This window comes from Globicephala melas, chromosome 6 (assembly GCF_963455315.2).
Source record: "Globicephala melas chromosome 6, mGloMel1.2, whole genome shotgun sequence".
Lineage (NCBI taxonomy): Eukaryota > Metazoa > Chordata > Mammalia > Artiodactyla > Delphinidae > Globicephala > Globicephala melas.
This window is the reverse complement of record NC_083319.1, coordinates 36990899-37017060: the sequence shown is the minus strand read 5'-3', so window position 1 is coordinate 37017060 and position 26162 is coordinate 36990899. Positions and strand designations below refer to the sequence as shown.

The 26162-nt window shown below is 51.3% G+C and overlaps 1 protein-coding gene across 3 annotated transcripts; it reads left to right on the top strand.

The window, feature by feature from the left end:
* The first annotated feature begins 220 nt into the window (after nucleotides 1-220).
* On the top strand, nucleotides 221-26162 carry TMEM8B (transmembrane protein 8B). Of its 3 annotated transcripts, none has more exons than XM_060300764.2 (13): nucleotides 302-964; nucleotides 5427-5616; nucleotides 5988-6195; nucleotides 12115-12248; nucleotides 12541-12809; nucleotides 13391-13716; nucleotides 16678-16771; nucleotides 16929-17052; nucleotides 17136-17278; nucleotides 17492-17670; nucleotides 24607-24753; nucleotides 24885-25001; nucleotides 25256-26162. In XM_060300764.2, the coding sequence occupies exons 1-13, from the start codon at nucleotides 439-441 to the stop codon at nucleotides 25685-25687; spliced, it is 2889 nt and encodes a 962-aa protein (XP_060156747.1). In that variant the 5' UTR covers nucleotides 302-438; the 3' UTR covers nucleotides 25688-26162. The 3 variants fall into 3 exon arrangements, with proteins under 3 accessions (XP_030740088.1, XP_060156747.1, XP_030740089.1); XM_030884229.3 differs by having other exon boundaries at nucleotides 25252-26162; XM_030884228.2 differs by having other exon boundaries at nucleotides 221-964; nucleotides 24607-25001; nucleotides 25252-26162.

Sequence of the window (26162 nt, the reverse complement as noted above, 5' to 3'; positions counted from 1 at the left end):
GTGGTCAGTGGGGGCTGTGAGAATCTGATGGGCGCATCTGGGCTCCGCGGTTGGGGCGAGAAAGGCGGGGACTCTGGTAGCTGCAGCTGGGGCGGAGTCTGTCGTCGAGCCCAGCAGGGCCAAGTTAGAGACCAATAGAATAGGGCCGGGGGCGGGCTTTAGTGAGAAGGACCAATCGAGCTAATCGGGGGGCGGAGCGTCATACGACGTCAGGCAGAGGCCGCCGTCGCGGGGCCTGGTTATCGCCCGTCCAGCGCAGCCCGGAGTCGCCCAGACCTGAACTCCTACCCAGGTCCCCGGCCTGGCCCCAGCAGGCTCGACCCCGGCCCCGGGCCCGCGAGGACACCGGAGGTCACCCCCCGGGGGTGGGAGCGGAGCCGCGGGTCAGCTCTGCGAGCGCCCGCGCTGGCCTGTCCGGCCCCGCCCCTGCCCCGGGCCATGGCCCAGTCCTTGTCCCGGCCCCTTTTCCTATCCAGATTCGGGCCTTGGCCCCCGACCCCGCCCTCGCCCCGCTTTCCACATAGGTTCCAGCTACGGCCTGGGTCCCAGCGCATGCCCAGATCCGGGTCCCAGCTCAGGCCCCCACTCCAGTACCTGGCCTGGCCCCCATCCCAGCGCCTGCCCCTGTTTAACCTCCTTTCCCAAATCCCAGCCCAGCCCTTGTCCCAGACCCATTCTCAAAATTTGCTTAAGCCCGGGGCCCAACCCCTGCCCCTCCTTCAGTCCCCATCACAGTCCCTTCTTCCATCACATCCCCTACCCTTGCATAAGTCCCAGTGCCCAGCCCAGCCCAACTCTTTATCCCAGTCTTTGCCCTCATCTCTGTGTTTACCCAGGTCTCTCCCACTACCCAGCCCTCTCTTTCATACCCTGCCCCTCTCCCAGCCTCGACTCAGGTCTGGGCTCCAGCTGCCGTCAGCCTTACTGCTGCTGTTGCTGTTGTCCGTCCTTGGCCCAGGGGCTGGTGAGTGCAGAAGCAGGAAAGACCGAGGCAGGGATGGGGTTCTGGCAGGGAGGGGTGGACTGGAGGGATTCAGGAGAGGTGGGACCTGGGCAACTAGATCACTGGGGAAGAAGTGGAGAGAAATAAGTCTTGCATAATTGAGAGGAATTGGCAGGGTTAGAAGAGTGGTAGCTGTGGGCTTGAGGCTCAGCAGGTGGCTGACAGAGACTGCAAGGTTTCCTTTCTTGGGGTCCATCCGGACTCCACTCTGACTCTTGCTTTTCCAAGAAAATCTTGAGTGCTTTGCACCTGCTCATGAAGTTTGGTGGGGGAGACATAGTCCCCCAGCAGAGAGCCTCTAGTCCAGTGTGGGAAGATCTGGCCTAAACCTTTGAGGAACTGGGCATGCCTTAAAACAGGGTTAAGAAAGCAGTTTTGAAAATAACATGTAGCAAATAACAAAAAAACATGGACATGGGTTAGTTGCCATTATAATGAGTTTTCTTCTTATAACGAGTTTCATTCCAAATAAGCTTGATTTGCTTAGGAATAATTCCTGACACTTTTAAAGCAGGGTTGAAACTCAGAGACTATTTTACAGTTGGGGAAACTGAGACTCAGCAAGAGATCAATTTGCCCAAGATCATACAGCTTGTCAGTGGCAGTGTGGGGCTAGAAAAAGATTTCCTCATTCCTATCCTATACTGGTGTTTTTTGTTTTTGTTTCTGTTTTTTTTTTCATTGCAATATATGCCCAATAGGAAAACAGATCCAAGTGCAGAAAGGCTCAAAGCACAACCTGTCCTCTCCCCTGTCTTCCCACAAGGGGGCTTCATCCACAAACCCTCCTTACTTGTCAGTTGTCAGCCCAGGGCCACCATCCAGTGAGGAAGTGACTCGGACAGGAGAGGGAGATACCCAACTTCCTAATGGGTGGAATGTGGGAGGAGGAGGGGGTCCTGGCCATAGGATATGTGCTGTAAAGATGGCCCCATAATAAAGAGTCATCATGGCCCCAACCCCCAGCCATCTCTGGCGGGTGGCACTCTAGAGGTGATGGGGATGTGCCTGAGGAAGTCTTTGGCAATAACAAGTAGCAGAGCAGCTGGGGGTGGAGGGGCTGTGTTTCAGTGAGCTCTGGGGCCCTGGTTCAGGGTACAAGCTTGAGGAAATCAATGCACGCCAAAGGTCACTGCTCCTGCAGAGATGTGCAAGCTCTGTGTGGATGCACACTGGTATCTGGGCACTTATGCGTCTGTGTGTGTACCTGAGGGATCTGTGGGAATGCTGGGCATGTGCAGTGTGTATATGCTTGTGTGTTGGTAAGTGTAGGTGCGTGTCTGTTGTGTGCATGTAAGCCTGTGTGTCCTTAGTGCCTATGTTACTGTGTGAGGGGGAGGTACATGTGGCCCATGCATGTTCCTCTTTAGCTCTTCTTGCCCCTCCTGCAGACAGATCACTGAAGTGTCACCTCCAAGTGGATAGTTCCCGGTTGGAGGCAGTGTTGGATGCCTCCCACAACATACATGAGTAATCCATCTGCCCCCAGCCAGGTTCCTTGAGGGGCTCAGTGTTGGTTACTGCTCAGTGTTGATTACTGCTGCTGGCAGATCGGGCACCCAACAGAGGCAGAGGCAGGTCAGTTTTTCAATTTAGGTGAGGGGGAGTCCATTCTGTCAAGCCCAATTCATAGCTTCTATCCCTGCCACCCCAGCATCTTTGTTCATGAGCCCATTGAGCAGACACTGGGATGACTAAGAGGAGGGTGATTGACAGCCACAGAGCTGTAGAAAGCTGAAAGATGTGGATTAAAGCATGATTGCCCAGAAGCAGTTTCAGGTGCTTTGGGAGGATTATAATGAAGGTGGAAATGAGCACTGACTAGGTCCCACAGCAGGCAGGGCTGCCCTGAGTGCTGTTACTAGTCACTGGCCTGGAGGGGTGCTCTGTGACCTGGTGGTGATGAGACGTTTCGCCTGAGGAGAGACTAGCACTGTCACAGGACCACGATGGCACAGTCGGTCTCAACAAATCCTTGGGTCTTTTCCTTGGGCTTGTCTGACTGCAGTTGCATAACCCAGGCATGCCTTGCCATTACAGGAAATAGCCTTTTGTTCTACTGAGTGCTGTCACTAGAAGGGCCAACCTTAGCCCGTGTGTGTGTATGCGTGCGTGCGTGCGTGCGTGCGTGCGTGTGTGTGTGTGTGTGTGTTTCAGGTGGTGATGGAGAATCACTCTAGCCTCATCTGGAAGCACTGGCGCATCCAAGGCAGGTTCATCTGAGCTTGGTTAGGGCCTTACTTGTGCTTCCTCTGGGACACAGCTCTGTAGGTCCTGGTGAAACCCAAAACCAAAGCTTGGAGTGAATGGGGCTGTGGACGCTTTCTCAAACATCTGCCCTCTAGGCTCCTCCCAGCATCCCCAGCTTCTTTTTACTCCCTTTTCCCACCAGGCTATTCTGTGACCTCTGTAGCCCCTAGCCACTTCAGGGTGGCTTAACTAGTCCCCCAGTTCTCCAGGCCATGCCATGTTCCTTTAATCACAGGGCTCTTTATGCGCGTCTGTCTATTGTTTCCTAAAGGTCATTAGCTGCTTTCATCACCAGCTCTCTGAGAATCTGCACTGGGGGCCTGGCCAGCATTTCTTCTAACAGAAACAATGACCCGTCTGATGACCCATACCTGGTACCAGCTTTGAGGAGGAGGAGGAGGAGCCCTTCCCTAATTCCAGCAGGGGGTGCTCCAGTGCTCTGCTTCCCTGTAACAATAGTATCCAGGCCATTCAGCTCTTAGCTTTCTGCCTCCCAGTTGTCACAGCCAGGGCTCCTAGGAAACCTTTCTTCCCCATCTCTTGGTTCATTTCCCTTCATCCCTCTCTGATACATCACCACTGCCCTGTGAGTGCTGCTCTGTGAGCCTCTCTGGTTCCTGAGCAGTGCTCAGCTTGCAAGGTGGCAGGTCTTCCTTGTTGAGAGTGACCATGTGGCCTGAACTGCACAGACTAGTCCTTGGGTATAACCGTGGCTTTTGAAGAGCACAGGCCAGTCTGGGACTAGTGACCTCCACCTATATAGGACGGCTCTCTGCAGGGTGACTCAAGGTTGCTGAAGTTCAGTAGGGCCAACCTTGATCTGTGTTCCCTCCTTCAGCAGCCTCCTTTTCCAGATGCTTCTTTCTCTGTTATTTCAAATGCCTCATTTTTGGAGTTACATCTCCCATCTCCAGAGGGGGAAACTGTCAGAATAGGCAAGGCCTGTGGGTATTTCCTACTGGGCTAAAAACTCTGCTTCAAGGTCTCCCCTACCCACTGCCCCTACTCTTGTCCTGAAGCTGCTTGAGTTCCCAACCTTCTCATCTGTCCTGGGGGGCATCCTTCTGGGCTTCGCTGGGGCTGGTCTTAAGTCTCCAAAACAGTCAGATTCCCCAGAGCTTTGCCTGTCATTTGGGGCCCTCTTCTATCCAGCTGAGCCGCTGGGTTCTTTGCATTGTTACAGCAGTCCTGGTCCCTATGTGTTTGCTTGGTAGCTACTTACACCAGACTTTCCTGCTCACTGGGCTCTGCTCCTAACAGCCATGATCAGGTATCTTGGCATTTCAGCTACAGAGGGCCACTTTCTCCCCACTTCCCACCCCAGCCTCGTCTGGATATGAATATTCCCAGGTAGTTTGAGATTCCACTGGCTTACCAGTTGACTGCCTCACTGGGCCTCCCTCCAGGAAGCGCCCCCAGCCCCTCCTTCTGAATCCCAGAGGCCCTGCTGGCTCTCCTTTCCTCCTCTCCCTGGGGCTCTTGTGGTGGCCTGCCAGCTCCTGTCCTTGCCTCTGCCACCCAAGCAGGCCCCTTGCAGCCTTACCACATTTTCCCCTCCCCTCTGCCGCCCTGAGCCAGTATACAGACAGCTCTTGTGAAGCTTCTGAGAGTTTTTATTGCTCCTGACCACAGGGGAACAGAAAGGGGAAGAAAATAAACAAGGCAGTTTCACAGTTCCATGCTGACTCCCAAGCCCACAGGTGGAGTTCCAGGCTGCTCAGTAGCCTAAGAGTCCATGCCAGCACACACACACACACACACACACACACACACGCACACACGCACACAAACGCGTGTACACGCACGCACGCGTGTGCACCATCCACAGCTGTTTTGTTAGGCTTGGTAAGAGGAGAACAATGGCTCCTAAGTGAGGGGCAGCTGTGGGGTCCTCAAGAGGGTCCTGGTTTTGCATTTAGACAGATCAAGGTTTGAATCCTCAGTTTGGTCTAGCGTTAAGCCTCAGTTTCCTTATCTGTAAAGAGAGGTCATTTTTCCCAAGGTCACTGTAAGGTTGAAAGCAAATGATGGCAAGGGCAGCATGAGACCCAGTTCCCGGGCAGAGGAGAACCTTTGCTGAGTCGGTGCTGTGGGTGAGGCAGCTTGGTGTGCCTGGGGCTTGCTGGGAATGGCCTGCCCTACTTTGCTTCTTTCTCTTCCGCCTGCTCCCCAGGAGGCCTCTTCCTGACTGACTACTCCACCTGCTCACCCCGCAAGCTGAGTCCCTTCCGCTCCTTCGCCAGCACCGAGCTCTTCCACTTCCATGTTCCCGAAGACACATTCCTGGCCGTGTGGAACCTCATCATCTTCAAAGAGCAGGGGGGAACCTTTGGGGACCACTGCCCAGACCAAAGTGTGACTGTGTGAGCGTCTGAGTTAACCTCCTGACCCCCGCTTCCAACCCCAGGCCACTTTCCAAATGAAAATGCGAGTTCAGGAGGTCAGCTGACCTCCTGACCCTGACCCCTGACCCTTGTCCGGATTGAAGTGTGACTGGCTGAGGGCCAAGACCTCTGCCTCCTGACCATTCCTGGCTACTGTATGACTGAGCGCCCGAGCTGATCTTTTGCCCCTTATGTTCTGACCCCTGACCTGGAACCACTTTGTTGTGTGGGTCGGTATAGGGAATCCACTTGTTTTACTGGCGATAAATGACAGTTCTCCTTTCTTTCCCCCGTTTTCCATGTCCCACCCCATTGCCTGCTTTCCTCTTCTCTTCATTCTGGTCCCCCAGGTATTTCCGTTCTGGGGCACCCCCTGTCATCAATCCCCTGCACACACACTTTCCAGGGGATACGGCTGTGCCTGGGGTTTTCTCACTGACTCTCAGCTGGACACTGCCCAACCGCACCTCTGGCATCTTTAACGTCAGCAGCCCCTTACCTGGGGACTGGTTCTTGGCTGCCCACCTGCCCCGGACCCACGGCCACATCTCTGTCAAGGTGGGTTGATACTGTCCAGGGTAGGAGGGGCCAGAGCTGCTTCTCCATCTCTGGGCTACCTGGCACACCAGCCTTGTGCCAGGGTGGGCAACAGCATAAGGGTGGCTGGTGTGGGGCATAGCTAGAGGTCAGCAGGTCACCTGGTGGGTCAAGACTAGTCTTGTTCTACGTCTTGGTTGGTGATAGCCCCGCAGACTCTTGTAGGCTTTAGCCCAGTCGTTAGTCCATTTGGGAGTATACGTTCCTCTTCTATCATAATTTTAGCTCCTGACACCTTATGGAAGATGTTTAGAGAATACTCGGGGGCAGGGAAGCCCCTTCCTGTTAAGAAGCGGCTTTGGGCGCCTGGCGTCCAACCTGATTGTTGACGCTCTTTCCCCCAAACATCGGCACTGATTTCATAGAGCAGAGTTTGTTAAAGTCTCCAGTGTTGTAGGTTTGAGGTCAGGCTGCTTCTCCATTCTGGTTTGGAGGGGAAGGAAATGCTGCAGAGTTTTCCTGCCACTCCCAGGCACTGGGCAGGCTAGACCTCTTCATTACTGTGAGAGGACCTGAAGGTTTCTTGCTCCTGTCCACTGGTGGGAAGGGGGGTGGGATGCGGTGGCCATGTCAGAGTGGGATGGCCATGGGTGTGGGGTCAGTGGTAACGGCAAAGGGCCAAGCGTGAGCTGAGCAGGATTTAAAGAACAGGACATGAAGAACAAGAAAGTGAGTAGGGTTTGGCCACTGAGAATTGGGAGAGGCAGAAATTCCCAGTCAGGTGAGGATTTGACCTGGCCATCTCTCTCCAGGGTGAGTTCCTTGAGGGCAGGGGCCCCGGACTGTGTCAGACTCCCCTCTCCTCCTCCTGCTGAGGCCCAGCGTTCAGAGGTGTTATAATGCTTTTGAATGAGCTGAGAATTACACAGGGACAAGTGTATGGGCACTGCTGTTGTCAGAGAAGGGAACTCAGGCTGAGGGAGCATCTCGAGGCCTCAGTGATAGGCCAGTTTTTCCTGAGAGTGATGTACGGGAGAACCTCCTCTGCAGGCCTGGGAGCCCTCTGGGTGAGAGCATGTTGCGAACTTGCCCGGAAGTGGCTCTGGGTTCTAGGTTCTTGACTCCCATCCAAACCAAGTGTTCTTCTATTAGGAGGAATGTCTTCTTAGGTCTTTGGCCAAATCCCAAAGAGCCTGTTCCTGGTCCCAGCTCTGATTCTTGACTCTCTTTGTGAGAAGAGAAAATCTTTCTGAAGCCCTGCTGTAGTTATCCAACAACCTTTCTGACTGAGCAGGAGGAATCTGGCGCCTAGGCCTGGGCTGGGATTATGGGAGCTGAAGCCTGGTTAGGAGAGGTCAGAACCAGGCTTGACGTGCCCAGTTGCATCTAGATATAGCGAGTGGGGCCTGGGGAACTTGGCACTGCAAGCTGGAGCCCTACCCTGTAGAGATCCCTGGGGTGTGGTGAGATTAGAGAGAAGAGGGTGCAGTTACCCTGTGACTGGCAGCCGTGTGTGGACCCCATGAGAGATGGAGCTCTCCAGTCAGGCCTGTTCTAGAGGTTGGGGGGTGAGATCTTCTTTGTGTTTCCTCTAAGAATTTGATTATCTTCTGGAATCTTACATGGGCCTGTAGGGCTTCTTAAGTTCTCTGGTTAATTCCCTAGAATCAAGCCTATGGCTGGGTTGTCCAGAGCATTCCTCCAGGGCTCCGTCTTCTCTGCTTGCCTCGTCCTCGTCCCATCGTCCTGACTTCCCATAAGGCTTGGCCAACACAGGAAGTTATTGTGGGTTCAGGGATATCCTTGGGTGGGGACTGAACGGTCCCAGCGTAAGAAGGCAGCACTGTTCCTCAGCTTTGGGGACGAGTTCAGGCCTCCCTTTAGACCTTAGTCTTTGAGCACCTGCTTTGTCCCAGGCCTTGGGTTGGGTGCTAGGGACACAGATAAATAAGATGTATACTAGTGAGATACAGGAGGTATTTTAAGAGGACAAAGGAGAGGTGGATAACTCAGCTTGGTAGTGTGGTGGGGAGTTGGTTTTAGGAAACTGTTAGGAAGTGAGACCTGCTGTTGAGGAAGCAGGGAAGGGCATTCCAGGTGGTGGGAGTAGCATGGGCTAAAGCTTAGAAGGGAGAACTGAAGTGGTTCAGTGTGGGGCAGGCATTGGGGTGAGTGAGGGAGCTGGAGGGGTGAACAGAGGCCAGATCAGGAAGGGCCTAGAAGTTTGAACTTTATCCCGAGAGTGATAGGGAGCCTTAAGAGGTTGTAAAAGGGAAGTGACTAATCTGGTCCAGGCCACTCTCCTGGGCTGTGGTCCCACACTTCTGCTGGCCTCTGTATTATTCACTACTGTACTCCTAGCGCCCAGCACAGAGCCTGGCACATGGTGGGGGCTGGGCAAATTTTTGTTGCCCTTCTGCCATCTTCTCAAACTCATGTTTCCAAAGCTGATCTCATTTCTCCTCCTTTCCTTTTCTCCTTCTTTTCTGTCAGCCACTTCTGTCTTGACCTGTGCCCTCTATCTCCTTACCTTTCCTGTATGGTGCATGTGTTCCTCCTGTGGTGTCCAGCTGCCAGTCTGCCCTGAAGGGCTGCCCTTTGGCTTGTGGGTCACATCTGGCACGCAAATGGCTTATTAGGGGAAGTTCTCCAAATATCTGGGGCACAGTTCTCCTTGAATGCTTCCTCTCCCCAGCTCCAAGATTTGAAAGTAAGTGAAAGCAGATAAAAGAATGAAAACAACAATAAGGAAAGAAAAGGAGCAGATTGTACAGAAGAAAGGATTCAGTTGAATCCACCCGCTAGGACCAAGTGTGGCTCAGTATCTCAACTGAAGTGGCTCAGATCTGCTAACAGTCTTCCTTCTGTTCTTCTTCCTCCTTCTAAATTATTTTATTTGTATTTCAAATAGGTAATATATGCACCCGGTACAACATTCGAAAGGTACAAAAGGCATACAGTGAAAAGTAAGTCCTCCTCTTCCCTTTGTCCCCTTTCAGTCCCCACGTTTCCTCTCCAGAGCTGACTAGTAACTAGCTGTTACCTAGTTCCTTATATTACTCTTTCCTTCTTGAAACATTTTCTCCGCTTGTCCTTTGTGACTTTACAGAACTGTCCAGTTTTCCTCCTGCCCACCGCCCACTCCTCTGTCTCCTTTCCTGGCTTCTCCTCTGCTTGATCTCTTCACATGTGGTACCCCAAAGCTTGGTCCTGGGACAACTCCTTTTTATTTCTTCATTCTCTTGCTAGGTGTCTCCAGCACAACAGTTTTAAATACCACCTATAAGTTCATGTCTTCCAGGTGTATTAAGTGAGTTCAAATTTCTTTGAATCTCAGACTTTATATCCAGTGACTTCCTTGACATCTCTGATTGGATGTCTAAGACCAGTCTCAAACTTAGCAAGTACATATCCAAACAAAGCCTCAAGTCAAAATCTCTTTAATTCCTATTTCACTTCTCCCAGTCTAAGCCTCTTTGTTCTCTAACCTTCTTCTCAGTAAATGGCACTGCCATTCACCAGTTGCTCAAGCCCCAAATTTAGGTGTCATACTTGATTCTTCTTTTTCCCTTATTTCCCCACAACTAATCCATAAAGAAAAAGTATTGTTGACTCTACTTCTAAAGGATGCCCTGGATGCATCTACGTCTGTTTCCACTCTTAGCACACCTTCCCTTGGTCGTCTGCTGGGCCAAAACAGTAATCTCCTAAGTGGTCTCCCTGCTTCCACTCTTGCCCCCTGCCATCTCTCCAGTGCTCACCTACTTCCATGTTGATTGGTGCTAGCTAACTGTGGGCCGGAGCTGTGCCGAGTGCTGGAGTATTCCCACAGAGAAGGCCAAGATCTTTGGGCATCTTCAGTCTGCAGGCCTCACCCAGAGGCTCAGGCCTTACTAAAGAAACTCAGCCCACCTATACTAGGACAGTCTAGGAATCAATCTAAGGCCTTCCACTCCAGCTTCTTTCAGACTGCTTCTCACTCCACTTCTCACTTTTGGCCCTCCTGGTCCCCTGGTCCCTTGCTTTGGTTCTGTTGCTTCCAAGAGCGCGGACGTTGACTGAGTTTGGATTTTCTCACTTGGCTTCTGCCTTGGCAGCTCTTGAGAACCTGACTTCTGCTGCCCTTTCTGTGGTTGCATTACGGGATGAAGGTCCCTGCTGCACCTTCCCTGGTCTCCACTGACTGAATGCTCCCGTGCACAGTAGGAAGGTGCTAGACATGCACATTATACAGTTTAAGGAAGGAGCACATCTTAAATAGAGAGGTCATGTCCACTGATCTTTTAGTTAGGGCAACAGCAAGCAAAATGTGGAAGAAAGTGTTTCTTCCCTCTGGACTGTATAGTAAGGACGGGGGCTGTCTCCCGAGTGTGAGTCTCCACCCTTAGGGCTTATTCACCACAAGATTATTGTGGTGGTGATTCCTACGTTAGGAGGTGGGGTTGATGAAATAACTTGTGAGAGTATTTCTGGTCCTTAGGGCTTGACACAAAAGATGAGGGACATCTGCTTTGGAAATCAGAGATGGAGGTCTCTGTGCAACGAGGTGGGTTCAGGAGCTCTCTGAAGGGACCTCTTTTTGACACCTGTTCTTTAACTCAACAGATATTTTCTAGCACCTAGTGTGTGCCAGGTGGTGTGCTAGGTATTGGGGGTGCAGTGATGCAAAAGGTACAGGAAAATTCCAGGCAGAGGGTAAGGAGATATTCCAGCCTGGCATCCATCAAGGCCCCCTTCCAACCTTGTGGAGCTTTGCTAGAAGTCAGCAAACAAACAGACAAAACAAAACAAAAGTCAGCAAACAAGCCTTGGCTGGCTTTTTCCGTGGCATGGAACTCAGTGGGATGTCAAAGCCTGGAATTCTTGTCCCAGGTCAAGGCTAACGGTATGTCTCGGTCAGAACAACCACATAAGTGAACAGTGGCCTCTAGTTTATTGGGCCAGCATAAGACCGTTTGTCCAGAAGATGAGAGAAGCCTAATCAGGAGCCCCCCTCCCCTGAACTGCTAGGATCGAGGGCCCAGAGAGCTGCAAATGCCACAGAAGAGGAGCCGGAATTAATGGGCCCATCCTCACTGGAGATGCTGCAGGGCCAGAGTGGTGTCCTCCCAAGTAGAGAAGTGTTAGGGATTTTATCCAGAAGAGTAGCTCGGGGAGATGTGGCGGTTCTCCTCCAGTGGCAGAGGAAACCCAGACTGAGGCAAAAGGAGCAGATGTATCTGTGGGCCCCTGAGGCAGAGCGGTGGTCGGGGGACAGAAGATAGGCTTTGGCTTTGTACAGGTCAGAGCTGCCCCTAGCTGGGTTGATTCACTTATTCATTCATTTATTCAGCAAACATTCATCTGTGAGGGGTGCACTTTACTTTAGGCTCTGTGTCTGGGGGAACAAAATAAGACCAGATTCCTTTTCTCAAGTTACCTGTAGTCTGGAGGTCCCTTGGGAGGCAGAGTGGCTCTTCCCTGGGGGTATTAAAGCAGAGGCTGGACAAGCACTTGGGAGGGGCAGGTGGAGAATAAAGGAAATAAAAGATTCGGTTGGGGGAAGCGGGGAGGTTTGGACTGGAAGCCTTTAAGGGGCTTTCTAGTGCCCTTGGAGTGCTAGTGTTCTACGTTCCTGAGGGCTTGGTGGGGGAATGAGGTGGTTTGAAATTACCTTGAGGGGCTGTCCAGGAATGCTCAGGAGTTGGGGTTACTGGAGGTGGGGAAGGGAAGGCCTGACTGTCAGGAGGGGCCCAGTTTTGAGTCCCTAAACCTCAGCCAATGCTGAGGATCCCAGCAGATCCTGCAGACCTAGGAGGGACCCAGAGCTTAGAGGACTGCGGTCACAGCCCCAGAAGCAGGAGGGCCAGAGGAGGTTTGTCCTCCGCCTCAGCAGGCTGTTCGCCGCCATTTAGTAGCACCTCGCTGTCTCCCCTCCCGCCACCCCTGCTTGTGTCCCAGGGTCTCCAGGATGAGTGTCAGTACCTCCTTCAGCCGCAGCTGATCGTCCGGCGTTTGTTGGACGTGGCTGTGCTGGTGCCTGGGCGACCCTCTGAGCAGACCCTCTCCCTCCACAATCGCTCAGCCCTGTACAAGTAAGTCAAATACTGCCCCACACCGGGCCCTTCCCATGTTCCTTCCCCGGCCTTAGCCTACCTGCTGATCTTCCTCTCCCTCTGGCCAGCCTGGACTGCTGAGCTACCCAGAGCCCCAGGGTGGCTCCCACCCCCTGCCTCCCCCTCTCCCAGCACAGAGGGGAAGACCCGAAAAGGCCTCCGGTTTTTCTGTCCCCTACTCCTCCCTTCTTCCCAGTGTCTCCCTCATCCTGTGTCCCTCTCACTTCTCTGTACCCTGTCTTTTCTCACCTCCAACCTCCCCTCTGCCCAGGGTCTTTGTGCCCAGCTTCACTTACAGGGTTTCAGCGCAGCTGGTGTGCGTGGGGGGCCACGGGGCATCCGCCTGCCCCCTGACGCTGCGCCTACGTCCCAAGGCCCCACCCCTGCACAACTCAAGCTCTGTGGCCTGTGGAGGTGCCTCGGTATGCCAGCTGGAGCTGGCACTGCCCCCGTGGGGGCACTGGGTCTACGTGCGTGTGGAGACACCATCCCGGGGCCCTGGCAGGACCGTCTGCTTCCAGCTGTGTGTGCGGTTGCAAGGTCAGAAGCCCCACACCTGCGCCAGCCACCCAGCTTGTGCCGACTTCTGTGGCTGGGAGGAGGCAGGCACAGTGGCTGTGTTCACTGGTCCTCGGCCACGTGCCTACGACCTCCCCGGCCCAGCCCAGGCTCCTTTACTCGCCAAAGCCCTCCCACTTGGAGCTTCAAGTCATTGGAAGACCATCAGATCTTTTCTTGGTACCTGACTTGGGGCTCACTAAGGGACCTCATTACTCTCCTTGATTTAATCTCAGTGTCCTGGAGTAGGCAGGGGACAGCTAGGACTTCTGGGACATGGTCCTTTGCCAAAGCCCTTGCAAGTCAGTGAGAGGGTCCATCACCTGTTTCAGCAGTGTCCTCACTGCCCGTGGGGTGGGAGAGATGACCTTGAGTCCCTCCAACATGACAGTCCATTAGCTGTGACCACTAGGGAGCCCCTGGACCCTGTCCTGTGACCTTAGATGCCAGACGCCAAAGGGACGTTCGATTCCAGTTCTTAGCCTCCCCACCCTTTGTTATGTGGTGAGGCTGCAGGGCTGTGAGGGCGGCAGGCCCCAGCTCTGATTTCCTCTGCCCCACAGAGTGCCCACAGCCCAGCCTGTCCCGTGCCCTGGTCCCCGGAGCTGCCATGAACATGCCCCAGTCACTGGGCAACCAGCCACTGCCCCCAGAGCTGTCATCCCTCGGGGCCCCTGCTGAGGGGCCCGGGGCCACATCCCCACCTGAGCACTGCTGGCCGGTGCGCCCGACGCTGCGCAATGAGCTGGACACCTTCTCCGTCCACTTCTACGTCTTCTTTGGCCCCAGCGTGGCCCTCCCCCCTGAACGCCCAGCCGTGTTTGCCCTGAGGCTGCTGCCAGTGCTGGACAGCGGAGGCGTCCTCAGCCTGGAGCTCCAGCTCAACGTGGTACTATTTGTGGAGAGCGGGGAGGTCGCCCTTTGGGGGAACCCGAAGGGGAAGGTGTCGGGGTGAAGGGGCCCTTACCTCCTCCAGAAAGCCTGTCTAGGTTGCTTTCACCTTTCATGGTTAGAGACCATGCCTCAGCCCAATTCTGGTCAACAAACATGCCCTGAGTATTTACTACACATGGGCTGGGTCAGTCAGGGCAGCTGAGCGGTCTGGATTTTCCCAGTTTTATAGGCTTACTTGCCACTCACTAAGGGCCTCTCTCTATGGCAGGTGTTTACTTTTTTTCGCATATCTCCTGTGATGGGGAGCTCACCACCTCTTGAGGCCACTCTGATTGCTAGAGGCATTCTTGGCATTCCATCAAAGTCTGCCTCCATGGATTTTTACCCACTGACCTTTGTTTTGCCCCAGAAGCTATATCCAGTAGTCTACCCCGTCCTTTTTTTTTTTTTTAATAGACATTTTTCAGAGCAGTTTTAGGCTTACAGAAAATTGAGGAAAGTACAGAGAGTTCCCCTCTTTCCCCACACAGTGTCCTCTATTACTCACGTCTTGCATTGGTGTGGTACATTTGTTGCATCCCTATCCAATTTTAACAGCCCTTTGGATGCCTCTCAGCCTCGCCAAAGCTGAACAGCCTCAGCATCTTAGACTTCTCATCCTCTGCTGTCTCCTCTGGTCATACGTCTGGTCATCATGCCTCTGAACTAAGTGATCCAAGGTGGTCTGACCTGGGTGGCAGGCAGCATTTGTGCAGCCTGAGATCAAGTTACCTCTTTCAGCTGCTGCCTCACACTGTGGGATCACCTGAGGCTTGTGGTGGACTAAGACCTCTGGATCTTTTTCCTTTTCTTCCTTTTTTTGCTTCAAAACAATTGTATACTTTTTTATTATAAAAATAATAGGATCACATATAAAGGCTTCAGAAAATAGAGGAAGACACCTCCATAACACAACTGCTTAGCTTTTTGGTATATGTCCTCCTAGTCCTTATCCACATTAACTGATGTGTTTATCTAGTTGTAACCAAGGACCATGCACATTTTCATGCCCTGAGCTTGGTTCATGTGAACCGCTGCCAATACCTATCTCATATTTTTGCAGCACACTTCTTAACCTGAATGGAAGAATTTATGTCCATCTTTGAGACATTGCCTGACACTGGTTTGGACCTTGCATCTTCACTGCTTTGTGTAATTCACACACTTGAAAAGCTGGCCTTCTAAACCTCTTAGTCATTATTTTCAGCACTGAACAAGACTGGGCCGAGGGCAGAACCCTGTGTCAGGCCATTGGCAACTGTCTTGGGTTGGCGTTGATCTAATTATCTACTGTTCCCTCAGCCAAAAACCCTTTTAACTTTACTATCCCTCAGCTCTGGGGCAGGGATCATTTTCCTATCACCCACCTGAGACCTGGTCTGTCTTGAGGTGGTATTTTATGGGACATGGCGCAGAACTTTCTAGTGATCCTCCTGGTCAGGACAGAGCTGACTCTTCAACCCCAAGATGTTCCTTATTTTCATACTCAAATTCTCTGTGTTCTGGCTAAGACTGTATATGTTTTGTGTTTGCTTATCGCCATGCCTTTGGGCAATGACAGTGAAGTCTTGATTTGACCTTGAAACTATAGAGCCTGTGTCAGAGACCAGCCCCACCCATACTGACTCTTCCTTAGTATCCTGAGAGGAGAGGCCCACCTCCCCTGCTGCTTTGCCCTGTCTTTCTCTGCATTCTTGTCTATTTTCTCTAAAAGGCATCTGCTTACATTCCAGCCATCTGCATGCTATGACACTGCTGCACACCTCAGACAGCCTGTTCTATTTATTCTGAAAGGTGTATTGGCACACCTACTCTGATCTTTTCAAGTATTTTGATGTTTTCCCTTGGATCAAAACTGGACACTTGGCTCAGAGAACTGCATACCTAGAGAACATTTTTTCTTTGGCTCCCACCAGAATGGCTTTTGCTGAAAAATACTTTGGCATATAGCCCTGGGCTTGCATTGAGGGAAGTTATGAACAAGTTGTATGAAATTCACTCTTGCAGCTAAGGATAGGAGGTGGGGCAGCACACAGTGCTTCTTTGATGTGAATTTAACTGAGAACCACCCTTTTGGGTGCAGTGCTTCTCCTGAGACTCTAACTTTTATCTTGTGGACTCACAAATGTGGTAACTCACGTTTCCTTCCTTGCTTTGGTTGCTTGGAAGTCAGCAAATATATGGCCCACATCTAGGGACAGATTTGTAAATTTCCCTCATGTATTTATTTTATCCTGTTATATGTATTTAATAAGCTGCCTCAAATCCTTCTTGAATGAGGTGAGCTTAAGGCATCCTGTTACCTTTATTCTTGTAGACAACCCTTTCCCTTTACTCCTGTGGATATCCAGTTTCTTTTAATCCCAGCCAGCTTGCTACATTTAATCCCGTAGGCATTCTATTACCACTGCTCAGTACCTAGAATTATTTCACCTGAGGAAGAGTGCATTTCTTAACATGCCTCCCGCCTTCAAGGCCCAGGTGAAGATGTGAAGATGACTGATGAACCTTACAATCACCTTTGTTTACAACTAGTGTCTACATCCAGCAACAGTGCTCTTCCCCTTCCCCCCATCAAGCTAGATAGGACTGAAAAAGTGGGTGTTGTCTCTTGCCTAGACAGAATTTAAACAATTCTTCCCAAAGAAAGGACTCAGAAGTGGCCTTGCCTTCTCATCAGTCTTTGAAAGATCTCTGCTGTGGAAGATCTGGTGTTTCCGTTTTTTTGTTGTAAGAAGGAGGAGGTGAGGGGTGGGGAGGGTGCTTCCGTGTGGAGAGCACCTGCAGGAATGGGGTGTCCAGTGAGGGCCTGGAGGGGTTTCTGGGGAGGGGTTAAGAGGTGGAGGAGTCTGGCAGGGGTGCTGGTGGGAGGACTTAGAGGGTGTGGCCGCCTCATCTTTATACCCGCCCTGCCCAGAGCTCCCTGCGCCAGGAAAATGTGACAGTGTTCGGATGCCTGACTCACGAGGTGCCCTTGAGCCTGGGGGATGCAGCAATGACTTGTTCCAAAGGTGGAGTGAGGAACCGGGGAAGGAGTGGGGGCTGGAAGTCGGGGGCAGGGGGGTGGGTATGGAGGAAGGATGGGCTAGGGCATCTGGAAACTGGGGGCAGGCGGGTGAGGGTTCTTTAGGTCCTGACCCCACACTGACTCCTCCCTTCTCCCCTCAGAGTCCCTGGCCGGCTTCCTCCTCACGGTCAGTGCCACCTCCCGAGTGGCCAGGCTGCGAATCCCGTTCCCGCAGACGGGGACCTGGTTCCTGACCCTGCGCTCCCTCTGCGGGGTGGGGCCTCGGTGAGCGGGGCGGGGCGGGGCGGGGCGCGGCGGGGCGGGGCGCGGCTGCGCCCGGGCCCGGTTGATTGGCAGTTTGTGCGCAGGTTCGTGAGGTGCCGGAACGCGACGGCCGAGGTGCGGTTGCGCACTTTCCTGTCCCCGTGCGTGGACGACTGCGGGCCCTACGGCCAGTGCAAGCTGCTGCGCACGCACAACTACCTGTACGCGGCCTGCGAGTGCAAGGCCGGTGAGCCGGCTGAGCTGGCGAGGGACCCCACCCGGGGCGGTCGGAAGGGAGGCGGCAGCCTCAGTAGACGGGTTTGAGTGGGGGCGAGGTCGGGGTGGGACCAGCCTCCCCTGGCCTTGGCGTCGGGCTTGAGCAGAGACCACCAGCGGCAGTATCTGCTGAAGCCCGGGCTGCCTTCTCACCTCTTACACCCTGTGCCCCTCCCATCCGCAGGATGGCGGGGATGGGGCTGCACCGACAGTGCGGATGCGCTCACCTACGGATTCCAGCTTCTGTCCACGTTACTGCTCTGCCTGAGCAACCTCATGTTTTTGCCCCCCGTGGTCCTGGCCATTCGGAGCCGATATGTGCTGGAAGCGGCTGTCTACACCTTCACCATGTTCTTCTCCACGGTATGCGGTGGCGTCTGTGTCTTTCACCGAGTCCTTATCCGTGGTGGTGGGTTAGAGTGTACATTTCCACCACGGGGTTTGGGGATGTCTACACCTTCATGGTATGAGAATGTCTCCTCTTCACTGTACAGCAGTGCTTCCTGACCGCTTCGTATCATGGCATGCGAACGTGATAATTTTTATAAGGCACATTGGGATATATGAGCAAGGCTGTTTGCGACTTAAGATAACAGTCACTGGAGACAGTGTGGGGTCTCCAGCGACCCGCACCCTGCCTGTCCACTCTAAGGGCTGAGGGGACCTTTACCTCAACACACTGGCTGAGAAACTCTGACCTACAATTTGGAATTGTGTCTACACAAATCCCTTGAGATGCTACATCTAGGGATCTTTCCATCTCATCCCTGGGCTCTTGGTATCTTGTGATGTACAGTGCCTGCCTATGAGCACTGCAAACATCTTAGATGGATTCAGACTTTTCCACATGTCTTAGCAACAAGGATATAACAAAAACCAATACATGCCTCTCTGTTGTCCAGTATTAATAGATCAGACATATATCCAAATTACAAAAATCCTACTTATCATCTAGGAGAAAGTGGGGGGCAAATGTCCTGAAACTGAGTCATGTTCTAGGGCCCTGGTTATTTCTCCACAGGTGAGGAACAGTGGGCTGTAACCGAGCCGTGTAGCAGGACCTTGGCCACTTAAGCTGCATGAGAACAGCACACCTCAGTTTTGTTTGACTGGTCCCCTTTTTAGACCTGCTCTGACAATGCCCCACTCTGTTTTTATAGTCAACATTGTTTCTCTCTCTCTCTCTTTTTTGGTTTCAAGATCCTTTTTATACTGTTGCTCACCAAATTCCCTAGCAACAGCTCTTTCACCAGCGCACTCTTGGTTATGTGCAGATCTAATGTGGTTCACAATTAGTGAGAACACCTAAGTGTGTCAGGAGCCTGGAGCGTGTGAGGAGAGCGTATCCATTCTCCTGCACTTCACAAAGCATCCTGGGCATTGGCTTCAGGGTATTCAGTATCAGATGACGTCTTATCTTCTGGATTTGATGGCATATCATCCTGAAAAGACAAGACCTTCCCCTAGTAGGAACACTGGGGGAGTCGAAAGTGCCTGGCACCACATACAGTACTTCCACTTTCTTAAATAAGGCAGTAAGCAAATGATCAAGGAGAAGATACTGGCTCTGAGGTATTGCCTAAAGTCCTGCTCTAACTCCTGTTCTTTTTCCACACGTGCCAAAGTGTAGAGCTACTTGTGATTCATTTTTCATAGGCAGGTTTCCTGTTGTCACTCTTTCCTGTTTTTTATTTAGTTTAGACTTATTTCATTCCTCAGCAGTCTCCATTTAAGGACCCATCTTTCATATTGCAGGTATCAGCACCAGCATGGTAGGCGACAGTCTTCTTCCTTGTCTTCAAATCCAGGACAGTCTACACCTGGGAGTAGTGTGTCAGTTCCTACCCAGGGCCTGGGAGCAGACAGTAGCTTTGTTCTTCAGGAGTTTAAAATGCAAAATGTAAATAAGTAGAAAAAGCAAAACAAAGCAAGCCACAAACCCAGCACTTGATTTTGTATGTAGCCGACAGTTCAGATAACTATAACAGAAAAACAACATCTACTGAATACATGCTGTGTGTCACACACTGCTCATCGAATCCTCCCCATAGCACTGCAATAATAGGTATTGCTATTATTATTATCCCTTTTTTGCAGATGAGAAAAGTTTACATACTTTGCCTAAGGCCTGAGGTGAGTGGTAGAACCAAACTTCGCACTCAGCCTGCCTCCAGATCCCTCTCATGTAATCACTGAGCTGTAGTGTTCCCCTTGCATAGGGCAGTGAGCGTGCATTGATACATTTCTAACCTGACTTCGGTTTCTCAGAAGTCCTGGAGTATGTAGAAATACTAACGACCTCACTTTAGTAGTTCTCAAATTCTTAAAAGATAAAAAGAGCCAATCAAAAGGTCAGGAAATATAACCAAACCAAATACAGGAAATCACAGGGAAAATATATCAGACATTGCGGTTGTGCACCTCTGACTCATACAGTTCAAGCCACATGTCCTTCACAGTGCTAGAGGAGTCCTCATAATTGGATCCCCAAAGACCCAGACAGAGCTGACATCCTGGGGCCCCTGCAGCCTTCCTTGTCGATTGCTGAGATCCTGGCTGCAAGCCCACCTCCTCATTACCTCTTCTGTTCCTCACACCAGCACAAGTAATTCTCAGTGGCCCTTGGCAAAATCCCATGACTGTTTCCAAGAGGAAACGGAAGCAGAAAATAAGAGAACAGCAGGAAGTTTCATTCTGTCCCGAGTACAAATATCCTAATCTTTGTATGGATTGAATATATTTGCATCTTCAATTTTAAATTCTCTAGTGCCAGGATACTCTGTTTTGGAGCGTTAGACAAACTGTATAGTTATGTTATAAAAGTATAAAATTCCACAGAGAAAAACAACTTAGTATAATTTTCCAAAATTACCTTGTAAGTAAAGAAATGTCCAAAGCTGAGGAAGGTGTCAAATTAGATTATACTAATAGAAACTAGTTAGTAGTCTGAATTTCTTTTCTTAAATCTCCCAATCTTTTTGTGTTATTTCACCACGTCTTTTTATTGCTGATGACAAAAGGAATACTAATGTAAAAATTAGTCCACAATTTTCAGTGAGACAATAGTGCAATATATATATATATATATATTTTTTTTTTTTGCATAAGGGAAAGTTTATTAGTGTGGGGATATTCTCCCATGAATATACATGGCATAAAGTATAAGATGACTGTAAGGTGACTAAAATTTACTGGGCACATACTGTGTGCCAAACATATAGGAGAGTATTCCAGACTTTCAGGGTAGAGTTTCCCAGGTGCCACTATAACTCAGCCTTCAGTAGCCCACTCCAGCTTTCGGTTGAGCCAGTTGCTTCTAGGTGATGGGTAAATGGTTACACCAGTGAAATCTATGGTGGTGAGCAATTTGCTTTGCCTCATTTACTATGAATTGTGCGTCCTGGTTAAGGATGGTGCTGAATGGGTGCCATGGCAATCGATAATGGCTCCTGCTCCATGAATAGTAAAGCAGGCTGAAGCACTGCAGGCAGAAGAGACAAACATATGCCTAGAATATATGATGACAAGATGCTGTCTCCTCCGGGTTGAGGAGTTTCAATGAAGCAAGCTGCCACAGGTTGTTGGTGGGTTTCCCTAGCACAGTGTGCCCCGGGAGGGAGTCGATGATGGACTTTACTGATGGCTTTTTTGGACATTCAGCAGTGACAGTAGCCAGATAGGATTGGTGAAATGTAGATCGTGTTGGTCACCTCACACTGCAGTTTTATTTATTTTTATTTTTTTTAATATTTATTGATTTATTTTGGCTGCACCGGGCCTTAGTTGTGGCACGTGGGATCTTTGTTGCAGCGTGCGGACTTCTTAGTTGCGGCATGTATGTGGGATCTAATTGCCTGACCAGGGATGGAACCCAGGTCCCCTGCATTGGGAGCACGGAGTCTTACACACTGGACCACCAGGAAAGTCCCCACACTGCAGTTTTAATTTAACTCTACCCCTAAGGGTTTTCTACAACCTTAATCTCTTTGACCTTCTAGTATACTTGTAGAATAATCAGACATAGAAGATTAGAGAGATGATATCCCCCAAAACCTCTCCACTCCAGAGACGATCTCTCCATTATTCCCCACTCTTTTTAACAATGTAGAAATTCCTAGGAGGAAATAAACCTTCAATTAATTATTTTCTTAGCTGTGTCTTCAATGTTAGGTGATTCAGCTTTGCTTTTTTTCTGCTGGTATTTATCCTCTCTTATCTGAGATTGAAAGATTTATTACAAGTCCCTCTTCAGAAGTGTTTGGGCATTTCCTTCTATATACCTGAAAGTCAGGCATATGAAACAATTGCTTGGTGAAGTGTGAAAGGTAAAATTAATGCTTTAAAATAAAATCCAAATCATAAAACAGTATTGGGTAATTTAGTGAGCAGTAGTATGTATATCCGGTCTTGGAGGTAGAGAAATAGAAAAAGGCCAAAATATTGATTTGTTTAGGAACCAATTTAGTTCCCAATTAATCACATATAAGAGAAAGAATTAAAAAATAAACCTTTGAGGCATATTCAAACATTAAATGGACCCACATGAAAAGTCTCTCCAAGTTTCCCAGTAAGAACTCATTTTCTCTATTTAATAATATAAAAGAGGGATTTATGTCCCCAAACTTATGAACCCTCTGAAAAGCCTGGGATACTCACTTAAAACATGATAGGGCTTCCCTGGTGGTGCAGTGGTTGAGAGTGCGCCTGCTGATGCAGGGGACGCGGGTTTGTGCCCCGGTCCGGGAAGATCCCACATGCCATGGAGCGGCTGGGCCTGTGAGCCACGGCCACTGAGCCTGCGCGTCCGGAGCCTGTGCTCTGCAACGGGAGAGGCCACAACAGGGAGAGGCCCGCGTACCGCAAACAAAACAAAACAAAACAAAAAACCAAAAAAACATGATAATTCCAGAGCAGTCTCTTCCTGAAGGGACAACATTCTTTACCTCCAAAGTGAAGGGAAAGAAAGAGGATAGGTACACAAGTTTAAGACTTGGCAGTTTAAAATGCGAAGGAATCGAACCCAAGGTTTCCCAATGTCAATTAATATCCCTGAGTTTTCTTTTTCATTTATTTTTCTTTTTCTAAACTCCTAGCTTGTCCCTGCCCTTATGTTATTCACCCTTTCCCCTCTGTTGGTTGAAGTTACACATTTTGCAATTTGAATGACTGGATGAAATCTTCAACAGGTTCAAAAGAAACATTAGCAATTTCTTTCTCATCCTTTGTCTCTCAAGACTAAACTTTTGAGTCTGTTTTCCCATCCTGTTGGTGGCAGCTCTGCATCTGGGCTGGCTTCTGTCAGCTTTCACAGCAGACCTGCTTCAGTTTCCCACCTGCTTTCCCTAAGGTCGCTGCTGTTTCAATGAGGTTGGGGTGTCATGGTTTGTGCTATGAGTTCGGGATATAGTGCTCCTTTTCCCTGAACTCTTCTTCCTGACCTCGCCTCCACCTTCTCGTTCTCAGCTCTGACTCATTCAAACAGGAGACTAGGTTCTCCCATTTTCATTTTCCCCAGAAGTTGCTGAGACCCCACTGCTGCCAGTGAGTGAAACTGTGGTATTGCTCTGCTATCTATCTCCTCAGCTGTGGGCTGGATGTCCCTGCCCTCTCCCTACCCACACCCAGAGCCGTGCCTCTGGAGGCCTGGATACCTGTCTCACTAAGATCTGTAAGGCTGTCTCTCTTTTGGGCTCAGAGCCCTTGTGACTTAGGGTTGCCTTTTGATAGAATGATGAAGAAACTGATGTGGGCTGAAAGTAGTGCCTAAAGGATCCCTCCAGTCAGTGATCCAGCCACTTCAAAGGCTGCCTTTGGATGGTATAGCACAGCCTTCCTGCCCCAGCTTCGGTTCAGCCTGATGCATTTCAGCCCAATCCTGGCAACTACACTGAGTTGTTTCTCCTCTCAAGAGGTGCTCTCAGTAGCCATGGCTCCCTGAGGACCTGGGGTAAAGTACAGGGGACAGAGGTCAAACAGATTGATTCACAGAATCTTAAGAGACTTTTTTGATCCCCTAAAATCTGCTGGCGTGTCTCGAACTCAGCTCCAATGAGTAGATTTTGGTCAAGTTTACATAGGTCAAAACCTTTTTCTTTCCCATTATAGCTTCGTAATTTTTCTTAACCCTGCTTTCATTACCATAATAACCCATTCTTCCTGACACGGAGCAGGGGCGATACTGGGAGATGGGAGAAGTGAGCATGCCACTGTGATGGTTGTTCTCGGTCAGAGCTGTTTGTCTTCAGAGACCTTGCCCAGTCTATTTTCTTTGGGTGGACTCGTAAGGCACATGATATAGAAGGAAGCGTGTTCCTGCATCTCTGCACCAGATATTCTTGAAACCATCCATGGCCTTAGTGTTTAGCATCAGTAAGTACTCAAATTACCTAAATTCTACACAGAAGTTCAAAGAAAGGTGACAGCAAATGTTCCAAGACAAAATAAACTTGAACTCAGGTTATCCCTGGGTCACTGTTTTCACAATAAGGGAATGCAGGCTGCCAGAGGTCCTGATAGCATTATCCAGCGGGGCACAGGGATTGCGACCACAGACCCAAGGGCTGATGGCAGAGCTTGGTTCCTTAATTGGGGTGCCCAGTATAGCTTGTTCCAGTTCCACTGTGTCCCCTGCACCCCACCTTTAAGCTCAATACCCTATTCTTTGCTGTGTTCCCCACGGTGTAGGGTAGGTGAGCACTGTCCCTTTCCTGTGTTCTTCCCGTGGTGTAAAGTGCCATGCTCTTTTCCCTGGCTTTAGGGACTCTGCCTTTTTTCTCACCGTCCCCCCCGCTTCCCCCATGGCATTGGGTGGGAGAGGATGCAGAGGACCAATTAGTGCAAGGTCTGAAGGTGAAGCATGACTCAGAGTCTGAGCTAACAGACAGGGCTTGGGGTCTGGATTGGCCAAGAGGCCAGATTCCAGCCTCAGAGCTTGGGCCAGGATTACAGGTGGGACCCACACGAGCACAAGGGGATACAGGCAAGGATTGGCCTCAGCTTGAGAGACCTGGATCCCTTGGCTTGGTGCTCTCACAGCACATTCCAGAAGCAGGAAGATTAGGAAGGTGAGGACGAGGCTCAGGGCTGCCAGATACGTACAGCCTAAGACACAGACCGGGCCTCCCTACCACATTCTTCTCAGGGGTGGGGAGTTGGGCATTTCCCAGTTCTGCTCAGTCTGTGCCCTCTGACTTCCGCTTTTCTGACAGCAGCACGCCACCCCTGTGGCCTCTTTCTCCAGTTTTGTAGACCTGGACCTTTGCCGCAAGTTCTCTCAATGCCTGTCCTCTCTTCCTCCAGTTCTACCATGCCTGTGACCAGCCAGGCATTGTGGTTTTCTGCATCATGGACTACGACGTGCTGCAGTTCTGTGACTTCCTGGGCTCTTTAATGTCCGTGTGGGTCACTGTCATTGCCATGGCTCGCTTACAGCCTGTGGTCAAGCAGGTCAGTGCAGAGTGGGCCCTGGGGGACAACCATAGCCACAGTCTACTTGAAATCCACTTCCCGATCTCTCCTGGGGGCATTGCCAAGTGCCTCTCCATCCCGGCCCAGCCCCTGGAGACCTCTTTCTCTAGGTGCTGTACTTGCTGGGGGCTATGCTGCTGTCCATGGCTCTGCAGCTTGACCGGCATGGACTCTGGAACCTGCTTGGACCCAGTCTCTTTGCCCTGGGGATCTTGGCCACAGCCTGGGTAAGGTTGGGAGGGCTGGGGGCGGGGAGGTCCCAGCAGGACTTGGGTGCAGGGACTTGGGTATCTGGTTCCCAGTTTAAGGTGGGCTGGGACCCTGTCGTCATCACTGTGCTGCTCACAGCGCTGCACTCCAGTCTTGGCAGATGCCTTCAGGTCACCACCAGGGCTCAGGGGAAGCCTGAGAGTGACCAGCAGTGGCTTGGGTTCCAAGGCCTCGCGTTCCTGAGTCCCACTTCTCTGCCTCCCCCAGACAGTACGCAGCGTCCGCCGCCGGCACTGCTACCCGCCCACGTGGCGCCGCTGGCTTTTCTACCTGTGCCCAGGCAGCCTTATCGCGGGCAGTGCCATCCTGCTCTATGCTTTTGTGGAGACTCGAGACAACTACTTCTACATTCACAGCATTTGGCATATGCTCATCGCTGGCAGTGTGGGCTTCTTGCTGCCCCCTCGTGCCAAGACTGACCACCAGGTCCCATCTGGAGCCCGGGCCCGGGGCTGCGGTTACCAGCTGTGCATCAATGAGCAGGAGGAGCTGGGCCTTGTGGGCCCGGGAGGGGCCACTGTCAGCAGCATCTGTGCCAGCTGAGAGGGGCTTTGGGCTGCCCTTGGGGAACGTGAACTCTTCCCCGGGGCAGAGAGCCCTTCCTTGGGTTCTTCCTGGGAGCATGGAGTCCTCCCAGGGATAAGAGACAAGTTGTATTTCTTGAGGACATGGAGTCTTTCTTAAGGACACGGAACTCTTTCAGGGGCCTGGCACACTTCCCGAGGGCCTGGAGTCCTCCTGCATCTTCAGGACTGGAGCTCGTGCAGGGCCACAGAGCCCCCTCAGGACCAAGGAGTCCCTCCCAGGGGTGTGGAGCCCTTCCCAGGGTATGGAACCCTCCTGAGGACATGGATTCCTTCCCTGGGAGACCAGGCCCTCTCAGGACATGGTGTCGTTCCTAAGGAAACGGAGTCCATCCTGGGGAAGCTGAGTCTCCAGATCTTCCCAGCAGCTCAGCAACTCTGGGCTCGGGCTTCCTTCCCAGAGGCAGGATCTGGGCTGGGCTGTGCTGGGAGGGGGATGCAGGACAGATGGGGCTGGGACTGGGGCTGCGGTGGCTGGTATCCTGAGTTGATGCAGGTGGAGTCTGGTGTGTCTCCAATGAAGTATTTGCTGGT